Genomic DNA, 11,685 nt, shown 5'->3' with positions numbered 1-11,685 from the left:
AACGGAGCCTTGATAGATGTGCAGTTTACCCATGCACCCCCATACCATCACAGGTGCTGTTTTTTTATCGGAGCGCTGATAACAAGCCAGATGGTCCCTCTCCTATTTAGCTCCGGAGGATGCAGCGTCCATTTTTTCTAAAAAGATTTCAAATTGTGAATTGTCAGACCTCAGGACAGTGTTCCACTTTGACTAAGTCCATTTTAATTGACCTCAGGCCCAAGGAAAGCCAGCAATGTTTCTGGATCTGGTTTATATACAGCTTGCTCTTTGCGTGGTGTCACAATTGGAAAACAAGGAGGTGTGGACCCAAGTGCAGAATTAACTAAACTATTTATTTTAACAAAAAGCCAAACAAAAACTTACTTCAACAAGTTCAACAAAAACACAGGGCTCAAAAACAGGGAGCCACCGGGACACTGACATAACATACGCACCGACAAACACATACAATGAACTGCCACAGAAGGGAAGAAACACAGAGACTAAATAGACATGGGGTAATCAGACACAGGTGAGACTAACGACACAGGTGAAGACAATCAGGGCAAACACACTGGGAAACACACAGAGGCAGGAATACAAGAAACACTGAGGACAACTACAAACTAAATCATGAAACACTAAAGACACACAGAACTCAAGAATCTAACAAAACACACTAGAACACAGAGATACACGAGGATAATAAATGACAAAATAAAACAGAAAACACTGAAGACAAAACTAGGAAACACACAAGGGAAAAACCAGCAACACTAGGGAACATTAACACACAAGGGAAACAAGCAACACTGGGATAAAACAGGGAAACTCAAATACAAAACCAAATCATGACACATGGTTAGGTTTGCCACCCGTCCCGTAAAATACGGAATCGTCCCGTATTTTACACTTTGATATTGCGTCCCGTTTTGAATCAATACGGGACGCGGTTTGTCCCGTATTTCCAAGATGCTTTGAACTCAGCATCATTCAGCCGGCTAGTTCCCACCTCCTCGGAGTGTCCGTTGGTTTGTTTGGTTCTTTTTTGGCATGAGCAATGAGAGCTTGTCAGTGATTGGGTGAGAGAAAGTCATAGGAGTCAGAAGGAAACATGTCTGCAGGTGTCTCTGATTCCCGCACCGTGCACCATTGAAACGTAAACGGATGCAGAAATACAGACGTGAGTAGAAAGTAATGCCTGGCTTGACAGTGTCAGTGAAAATGAATATAATGTAAAGGAAACTATTGTAGGCCTACTTAATATATTTTCTCCCATGTTTATAAATAGGTTATTCCAGTATAGTTTGGATAGTGTGAATATTTTTCGGTACGTATTTATTTTAGCCAAATCTGTATTCACAGTTTGTCCTGGGCGAGATATCATCAATACAACATCGATATATCGACAGTAGACACTTAATTAATACAATAAGAAAATAGTTCAAAACCATATTAATAGTATCATTCATGATTTCATAAGAAAACAACAAAAACGACAGACAGGAGGACAGAATAAATGAATGAAAATACTATTAAATTCGTACTGTTTATTTAATAAAAAAATTGTTATCTTACTGCTCCCCTCTATGTTACAGCAGTGTCAAAAGCACTTCAATAATACTCTGTTAATGAATTAATGTTAAGTTAATAACTTTATTTGAAGTTTAAGTTAAGTTGTAAATTAGATAGCTAATAGTAATCATCTGCTGAAGTCGTGTTAGGTGCATTTCATTGTGCATACATTACTGTATCTGCCTTTACACTGAAGTTTTGCATTTTTGTAAATTATTTCAGAAAAAAATGTGTTCATAAAGCACTTAAAACTTTAAGTATGACTCTTATTACTTCATTAAAACCACGTTTTAAATCATGATTCACCACAACTGGTGCCCCACCCCACCGTTGGGCCAGTGAGGCCCCTACTGAGTTGCAACCCGCTGCGGGGTGTCCCTTGTTTTTCTGCTTGGAAGGTGGCAACCCTACACATGGTAGAGTTTCAGCTAACGTGTTCACAGACTATGTCTCCTGGAAGTGTTCCTGAGCCCATGCAGTGATGTCCACCAAATAATTTAGTCTGTTTTTTATTTATCTGAGAAGTTTACTTGATTGTCTGACTATATAATAGGGTAATAAAAGTGATTGACAGTTTAGAAGAGTAAAGGAGACACTGCGAGACGAGACATAACAAATAAGAACACAAGAGTCAAAACTAGCTGCTGATGTGTTTAAATGTTTGTTTTTGTATTCTCCATCAGTGCTGCTCAGAGTCAAACCACACTGGAGTCCCTGCAGTGTCACTTCACCTGGGACCTGGACCGCAGCAGGCCGAAACTTTTACGTCTCACGCACAAGATGGAGGACTTCAGCACAGAGGAGGGAAATAGATGGCTGGGCCACATTTACAACCTGTGGGGGTTCATTCAGTATAAACTGGGGTTAAATGAAGAGGCGAGGAACTTGTTTCAGAAGGCTGCAGAGACCCTCAACAAGCTGAGAGATGCAGATGAGGGTCCTTGGTTAGTGGTGAACTACGGGAACCTGGCCTGGCTGCACCACCACCTGGGAGATCTAGAGGAGAGTCAGGCTTACCTGTCAAAGGTTGATGCCCTGATGGAAAAGTACCCATCTCCATCCCAGGATGACCTCCATCCAGAGATCTACGCTGAAAAGGCCTGGACCCTGATGTTCTTCGGAGAGGATAAGAAGCTGGTTGTTGATTACTACGAGAAAGCTGCCAGGATGCAGCCGGACATGGTGGATTGGAACACCAGCTATGTCATATGGTTAAAGAACGCCCAAACCTTCAGTGACCCAATGCTGGACCCTGACCTCTTGGAGAAAATGAGACAAGCCAAAGAACGGGATCCAGAGAACTTGTACCTCGCTGCGCTCTACCTTGAACAACGTGCTGATGAAGGAGAAAACATTCGAGATGAAGTCCGTGAGTTGGCTGGAAATGTGAGCACTCTGTGCTGCAGTGGCAGTGGCATGTGGGCCTTACTAAACCTTCACACAGAACACATATCTGTTGATGAGGCCGTTGATTTGGCAGAGAAAGTTCTGAAAGAACATCCAGATGTGCGTTATCTGAAGAAATTTGTTGCACTCTGCTACAGATGGAGGATCGTTTATAAAAGGAGAGATTACCCTGATCCAGAACAAAGCATGGTGGACACAGCAATCGCTCTCCACGAGGAGCTGCTCTCTCTTTACCCTCACTCTTCACTCAAAAGGGAAATAGACCTCGCAACTATCTATGCAAAGTCACATCACAGCAAGGCCAAAGCTGAGCAGATATTTCAGAAACTGCTCAAAAATGAACCTGCAGAACCTTCAGACAAACAGATGCTTTACAACATATATGCAAATTACTTAGCCTGTGATCGAAAAGCCTACCACAGGTCGATACAGTATCACATGAAGGCAGCAGCAATACCTGAAAAATCTTCCTTCCGTAAGAAAAGCATCAGAACCCTGGAGAAGAATAAAGACAGAGAAATTGAGGAGTTTCTCAGAAACCTGCAAGAGCCAAGGCAATAAAGATAGGGAGGCAAATTTAGGGGGAACAATTTAGTACAAGCAAAAAAAACAACAACTAATTTCTACGAAGGCATTTTGCTTTCACGTGGTAATAAAGAGCAACAGAATCCTGAAGAAGAATGAAAAACAGGAGGGGGGCAATTCTGCCAGGGCGTCCAAAAAATAAGGATAAAAACTAACTAAAAATGAATTTCTTGCCATAGAAAACTATTTGAAATAAAACAAAGGAAGGTTTACTTTTATTATTTTATTAGCTATTTTTATTTTTGGGCTTTCATTCATTTATTTAGAGATAGGACAGTGGATAGAGTTAGAAACAGGGGAGAGAGAGGGAGAGAGTTGGGAACGACTTACTAATTCAGGAAAGGAAAGTCACATAACATCCTGCTGATAAGGAAAGTGTCACGCCTCTATCTCGGACATTTAAAGCTGCTGCTTTTGCACATCACGTCATCCACACTAGAGAGCTAAACCTGGAGTGACTGTAACCAGAGAGCAACATCAAGAGGAAACATCTGCTCGACTAAGTCATCTTCAGAAAACGACTGAGAGGAAGAAACAGCAGAAAGATGAGGTGAGTATCTGACTTGCATACAAATGTTTACATGTTTCTAATTTATTAATTCCAAACCCTTTCCTATTAGTCTTTTTCTTCCCCTTTAGCTTCATTATTTTAGTGTTTCATATGTTTACTTTTCTCACTTTGGGGCTTTTGTGACATTTTGTTTGTCTGGGGTCAAAATTTAGATTTTAGGGGCGCTGGTGGCGCAGTGGTTAGTGCGCGCCCCCCATGTATGGAGGCTATAGTCCTCCAAGCGGGCGGCCCAGGTTCGATCCCGCACTGTGGACCCTTTCTCGCATGTCGTTCCCCACTCTCTCTATCTCTGATTTCTAATTCTATCCACTGTCCTATCTCTCCATTAAAGGCACAAAAAGCCCAAAAATAAACTTAAAAAAAAAAATGTGATTTTAATTTGTGTTTCCTTTTAAGGAATCAATATTATGACTAATTGTTTTTTTGTTTATTTTTTAAGAGGTGGAATTATAATTATATATTTACCTTCAGTAAAATAAGGATTACCATGGAAATTAAATACTCTGCTGTTTAATAAAAACATACTAAAGGTATAAGGAAGTAAGGTATCAGCTGCAGCAGTAGGAAGGTTCAAGGTTCATAAATTTAATTGCACACAATCAGGTTGCACATTAACTTATCAATTGCTGGTCCTTCAGGCAATAAAAACATCAAGTATATATACGTAAATTACTTTATAAAGGAAGAATACATTTTAAGAAGAAGTACATGTTAACAACAAAGAACCCCACACGTTCAATAGAAGTTGGGACGTTGTGTAAAATGTAAAGATAAAGACTAATTAATTAAAAATAGCACAAAGACAACATGCCAACTGTTAAAGCTGAGACATTTAATGTTTTTTGGAAAACTATGACCATTTAATATTTTATGCTAGTAACACATAAAAAAAAGTTGGGACAGGGTCATTAATACCACTCTGCAGTAGGCCTGTCCCCCCAAAGGATTTAGCCAGGCTCTCCTTGGTCTTATTTTACGCTCCAAATATTTTCACTGCAAGGTGACGAGTCACGATTACAGGTAGGGCAGTTTATTGCTCTATTTCCACCATCATCATTTGTTGTCTTTTCCACTGTCAGAAGTTGGGAACGGTACCAAATGACAGATCTGTAACATCCTACTTTTTTGGTACCCTTCTGTTGGGGTACCATACGTACCGATTAGGTAGGATCTAGACACACCGCCGTCCACTGATTGGTTAAAAGAACCATCACTTCCCGTGCGACAGCGGTAATAAAAGACAAAAACAAAAGTTTAATCTAACTTTTGTGAATCCAGAGATGTGATGTCTCCTGGAAACTGTTCCTGAGCCCATGCAGTGATGTCAAATAATTTATTGTGTTTTTCATTTATCTGAGAAGTTTACTTAGTTAGCTGACGATACAAAAAGGGGAATAAAGGCATGATTGACAGCTCAGGTTGACAAACGAGGCTCCTCCGTTGCTGTGTACATCGGATTTGAAGAGTAGAGGAGAAACTACAAACATAAATACAGTCATAAAGTAGCAGAACATACATGTGTGCTGCTAGATGTCAGCAGGATGAACAGGCAGTGGCTGGGATGGTGTGTGTCATTATTGATAAGTTGTAAGATATAGACCTGCTTACATAGCCCACTTCAAAGCATATCCAAACTAGCTGCTGATGTGTTAAAATGTTTGTTTTTTTATTCTCCATCAGTGCTGCTCAGAGTCAAACCACACTGGAGTCCCTGCAGTGCCACTTCACCTGGAACCTGGACCACAGCAAGCCAAAACTGTTACGCCTCACGCACAAGATGGAGGACTTCAGCACAGAGAAGGGAAATAGAAAACTGGGCCACAATTACAACCTGTGGGGGTTCATTCAGTATAAGCTGGGGTTAAATGAAGAGGCTAAAAGTTTGTTCCAGAAGGCTGCAGAGACCCTCAACAAGCTGAGAGATGCAGATGAGGGTGCTTGGTTAGTGGTGAACTATGGGAACCTGGCCTGGCTGCACCACCACCTGGGAGATCAAGCAGAGAGTCAGGCTTACCTGTCAAAGGTTGATGCCCTGATGGAAAAATACCCATCTCCAACCCAGGACGACCTCCATCCAGAGATCTACGCTGAAAAGGCCTGGACCCTGATGTTTTTGAGAGAGGATAAGAAGCTGGTTGTTGATTACTACGAGAAAGCTGCCAGGATGCAGCCGGACATGGTGGATTGGAACACCAGCTATGTCATATGGTTAAAGAAGGCCCAAAACTTCAGTGACACAAGGCTGGACCCTGACCTCTTGGAGAAAATGAGACAAGCCAAGGAACGGGATCCAGAGAACTTGTACCTCGCTGCGCTCTACCTTGAACAACGTGCTGATGAAGGAGAAAACATTCGAGATGAAGTCCGTGAGTTGGCTGGAAATGTGAGCACTCTGTGCTGCAGTAGCAGTGGCATGTGGGCCTTACTAAACCTTTACATAAAATACATATCAGTTGATGAGGCCGTTGATTTGGCAGAGGAAGTTCTGAAAGAACATCCAGATGTGTGTTATCTGAAGAGATGTGTTGCGTTCTGCTACAGATGGAGGATCGTTTATAAAAGGAGAGATTACCCTGATCCAGAACAAAGCATGGTGGACAGAGCAATCGCTCTCCACGAGGAGCTGATCTCTCTTTACCCTCACTCTTCACTCAAAAAGGAAACAGACCTCGCAACTATCTATGCAAAGTCACATCACAGCAAGGCCAAAGCTGAGCAGATATTTCAGAAACTGCTCAAAAATGAACCTGCAGAACCTTCAGACAAACAGATGCTTTACAACAAATATGCAAATCATTTATACTTTAATCTATATGACTCCCACAGGTCCATACAGTATCACATGAAGGCAGCAGCAATACCAGAAATATCCTTCAACCGTGACAACAGCATCAGAATCCTGGAGAAGACTAAAGACAGAGGCATAATGTGCAGAGAAATAGAGGAGTTTCTCAGAAATCTGCAAGAGCCAAGGCAGTACAGATAGGGAGGCAAATTTAGGGGGTACAATTTTGTCCAAGCAAAAAAAAAAAAAACATTTCTACAAAGGCGTTTTGCTTTCACACGTGGTAATAAAGAGCAACAGAATCCTGAAGAAGAATGAAAAACAGGAGGGGGCCAATTCTGCCAGGGCGTCCAAAAAATAAGGATAAAAACTAACTAAAAACAAATGTCTTGCCATACAAAACTATTTGAAATAAATTAAAGGAAGGTTTACTTTTATTATTTTCTCTTTTAAGCCTCACATTCAACAACAGGTTAAAAAAAACTCAAGTTAAAATTAGGATTTTATTTTAGAATTAAGTCTTGCTTTTCATTTAAGGCCAAAAAAACACTTGTTGCTGCCACTTTTATGTCAGTGCTAGACTATGGCGATGCTCTTTACGTGCACGCATCCTGGCAAAGCCTAAATGCGTTGGATACTGTCTACCATGGGGCACTGAGGTTTATCACCAATCTAAAAGCCCTTACTCACCACTGCTCCTTGTATGCTCGGGTTGGTTGGATTGCCTTGTCTGCACGTAGACTAAATCACTGGCATATTTTTATTTATAAGGGTATTCTCGGTCTGCTTCCATCCTACCTACAGAGCTACATATAAAGTAATGGAAGTTACCATCTTCACCTTCTTACCATCCCTAAAGCCCGTACGGAATTAGGAAAAAGGGCGTTCAAGTATGCTGCTCCCTCTTCTTGGAATCGGTTGCAAGATACTCTAAGTCTTCGGGAGCTGGTTTCCTTGAATGTTTTTAAAGGTGGTCTTAATGATCTGGAGGCAGAAATATCTGACTGTAGATTTTTTAGCTAACTCGTATTGTCCTTTTTGATCGCTTTGTTGCTCATGACTTATGACAGACTCTGGTGAACTGGTTCTTTTTGTGATTCCTGTATTTATGTCCATTGTTGTTAAGTGTTTTATGTCTGAAACCCTGTAATTGTGCTGCTGCCTGTCTTGGCCAGGATGCTCTTGTAAAAGAGATTTTTAATCTCAATGAGACTTTTTCCTGGTTAAAAAAAAAATATATATATATATTTTCTTAATTATTTTTATTTTTGGGCTTTTATGCGTTTATTTAGAGATAGGACAGTAAATAGAGTTAGAAACAGGGGAGAGAGAGAAAGCGAGAGAGTTGGGAATGTCTTACTAATTCAGGACGGAGTTCCCTTCATGACATCACAAAGGGCAGTAGCCCCTCCCCCAGGTGGGTGACACTCCCACAGCTAGGTGTTTGTTCTGCCCTCTGAGTCTGCCTTCTCACCGTAAACAATAGGACATGGAGCGAGAAAGACCAAGTACACCCAAGACCTTCCAGAGACAGGGCGTGGTCAGACACAGCTCATTTACATATTTAAAGGTACAGACACAGAAACAGTCTGTTCTGAGCAGGGCTGAAATAGAGGGGTTTATAGACATGATCAAATACAGGATCAGAGTGGATTTAGAACAAGAAACTTCACACATGTTTTTGGAAGTTCTGAGAATTTTTTTAACTGGTTGAAGAGGAGGAGACTATGTGACCTTTAAATCTTACACCCTAGCTCCTGGTAGGTGTGACGTCCTCTGTAAAACACGGTCGTCATGGTGAATACTTAATGAAGAAATGTGTGAATTGTGATTATCATGTATTTTGCTTCTGTTGTGTTTTTTCAATGCTGTATTTTCAGATTTTAGAATTAATGGATTTTATAAGAATGTGCTTCGCTTCAGAAATTTAATGTCCTCATTGTTCATGTGAAAATGTAGTTTCTGTTACCTGAAAATTATATATTAAGATGCTCCTGTTTGCTCAAGCTGTGTTTAAGCTTTATACCAATAAATGAACAGTGTGCACACCAAGAAATCGTCTTGAAGTTTTTTGTTTCAGTGGTTTCACCTTCTTCAGTTCTAAACTATCGGGAGGACGGAGCTAGAAATTTAAGCCTCGTCAGATCATAAGCGTCTGACAATTATTAGAGTAAGTTATTTGGCAGAAATATTCGAGTTCAATGAACTTAAATGAAAGAAATTAGCTCTTTAGACAGATTAACAACTTCACATACACTTTACTGCCTGGGTTTACAACTAGCACAGGCAGCATCTGCTGGTGAACTAAGAGTATTACAAGATGGCGTCCATAAACTGATTCATCATCATGTTGCAGAGTACGATGAATTTATAATCTGCCGCTCTCCTCTCCGAACACACTCATGCTGGTAAACTGTTCCTGTATGTATGAGTATTTTATTCAGCCATTATACATATACAATCATTTTTAAACAATACAGACAGTTCAAACAGAGTCAACAGTCATGTGTTATGTAGCGACTGAAAAGGAAAAGGCAGAAGCAAAAAGCTTGAGATGCTTACGTCATCAACACGCAGGAGGAGCGTGAGCAATTAACAGGAAGGCCACCTACTGTCTGAGCCTTTTATACACTTATTGTGTCAGGAAGAATAAGAACATTTCACAGCAGCACATGTTCTGATCATGTGTGTCTTGGCACAGTGAAAGACTAACCATCAATCATGGCATGGATGAACCACTTGTCGCTCCAAACGAGCAACAGCAGAAGAGCAGTTCAAGTTATGTTGGTAGAAAATTTGTGTAATGTAGCACCAAACCCAAACTTTTTTTTGTATGCTCATGCTGGAATGCAAAAATAACGTGATTAAAGTTTCAAGTAACCATTAGAAAACCACTCAGTACTGGGTAGATATTGAGTACTTCTTCATCACATGTTGTAGAGTAGTGAATTATTATTTAACGGATAATGAAAGCTGGATAAACCACACAAATCTACCTGTTAACTAATGGTTACCTAGAGCCCTTTTCACATATGCACTCTGGATTATATCTAGTGGTTAGTTTCCCATTCGTCTCCCAGTAAGTATGCAAAATGTGTGTACCTTATTGTAAAGTGTTACCCATGTATATTGTGACTTGTTGTATCTCTCCTGTTGATTTTCCATAACACACATTGTCTATATGCTGCATTCCTGTACTGACTCAGCCCCACTCCGGGCTCCGGCTCATCATTGATGGTGAATTGAAGTTTTGGGCTGAATCTTAGAATAAAAGGAAAACCGATGTTGAAAAACAAAAACCTCATACTCTGTCAGTGCAACAGGTTGATATTGACAGCATAAGACTTTCCCCAAAACACTTGTTTTTAATTTTATATCTTCTTTTGAGTTATACATTATTCTCCTGCCTGTTTATTTTGGAGTCTGTGTGTGTGTGCCCCAACTGCTTGGGGCCCCAGACCAGTAGGGGCCCCTCAGGGCTCACAAATGTAAACCAAAGCAGTGCCCCAAAATGACAGTAGGAAACCTCCCTAAGGGGGCCCCATCTGACAGCACTCACTGTTGTTGCCCTGCTAAGTGTCACATACATTATTGCTTTGAAAACCAAAATTTGTTTCTGAAAGTCAACAAAGTAAAATGAAGAGGAATAATCCCCAAGAGACTCTAGAATTACCACAGTGTGAGTGATGACGTCAGGAATGTGGTCAGAGCCGTTGACAGCTTGGTCGGAGGTAAGTTAATGATGATTCACACTCCGTCGATAAACACATTTTAAAGTATTTTTTTAGTTGTTTAGATGAAATCAAACTGTGGTTTTCAGTTACTGATCATATTCGATTCATCCCGTATCAGTTCTGCGGAGTTTTGAATAATATTCATAAAGTTATTCATTAGTCGTGAATGTTAACGGCTAATGTACTGAATGTTAAGCTAGCGTCTCGCGCAATAGGAAACCCCATAGTCACTCCGAGCTGCGTCTTTACCAGTGACGTCATCATTGTCTCACGTTTAGCAGCTTTACTTTTGTCTCCAAATTGTTTGTAACCTTACAAACCGATCTATGTAGCCATTTATCCACGACCTATAGTTGTCATGGTAACAGTTGAATAAACAAACTAGACAACGGGCTGCAGACACTCAGGCTCCATCAAAATCTGGTAATATTACTGTACCTTTTGAGTCTGCGCGGTTCCTCATCTTCTCACAGCGTCTCTGCCGGCTTCCTCACCCTTTGTTTGTCAACAAATGCACGTGGTGTCAGAGGGGGAGGCGTGACCGTTTTTATGACACTGCAGTTGCACTCAGAGACCTCCTGATGGCGCCAAAGCGCATCAAAACTGACAACCTTCAATGCTCTGAATCTCACGCATTGGGAGTGAGAGACACACATTTCAACCTGTTCACACGCTCACACGCCATACCTTGTGTTTCTCACGCATAAATTACCAGGATACGCCTTAACGCCTAACCCTAACCCATTTTTTTAAATAGTGGAACAGATATGAATCAAGTGGGTTTCCCATAGAGATCAGAAGGAGCTTGCCACGCACCAGTTAATCAAAAAAAGAATATATATATATATATATAGCTACCCCAACAACCAATCAATAAATAGCATTGCTGTATCCGGGTAAGATTTAGATATTCCCGCTACAACAACGCTACATTCTGGTTACAAAGAAGACGCTCGCACTTTGATTCAGACGCTCGCTGAAGTACAGACTGATCGACGTGGGAGAGGACCGTTATATTTACAGTCTATGGAGAAGAGGACCATATG

The 11,685-nt window shown here is 40.8% G+C and overlaps 2 protein-coding genes across 2 annotated transcripts; both read left to right on the top strand.

Moving 5' to 3' along the window:
* The first annotated feature begins 495 nt into the window (after positions 1-495).
* On the top strand, positions 496-3,525 carry LOC136179453 (interferon-induced protein with tetratricopeptide repeats 1-like). The gene is made up of 2 exons (XM_065956280.1): positions 496-500; positions 2,241-3,525. The coding sequence occupies exons 1-2, from the start codon at positions 496-498 to the stop codon at positions 3,523-3,525; spliced, it is 1,290 nt and encodes a 429-aa protein (XP_065812352.1).
* Positions 3,526-3,583: 58 nt separating this feature from the next.
* LOC136179378 (interferon-induced protein with tetratricopeptide repeats 1-like) lies at positions 3,584-8,836 on the top strand. The gene is made up of 2 exons (XM_065955566.1): positions 3,584-4,099; positions 5,801-8,836. Exons 1-2 carry the CDS (start codon positions 4,095-4,097, stop codon positions 7,104-7,106), a joined length of 1,311 nt encoding a protein of 436 aa, XP_065811638.1. The 5' UTR covers positions 3,584-4,094; the 3' UTR covers positions 7,107-8,836.
* Positions 8,837-11,685: the final 2,849 nt, after the last annotated feature.

This window comes from Labrus bergylta, chromosome 6 (assembly GCF_963930695.1).
Source record: "Labrus bergylta chromosome 6, fLabBer1.1, whole genome shotgun sequence".
In the NCBI taxonomy this organism is placed as follows: domain Eukaryota; kingdom Metazoa; phylum Chordata; class Actinopteri; order Labriformes; family Labridae; genus Labrus; species Labrus bergylta.
The sequence above is the reverse complement of the archived record's forward strand: the minus strand, read 5'-3'. Positions and strand labels throughout refer to the sequence as shown.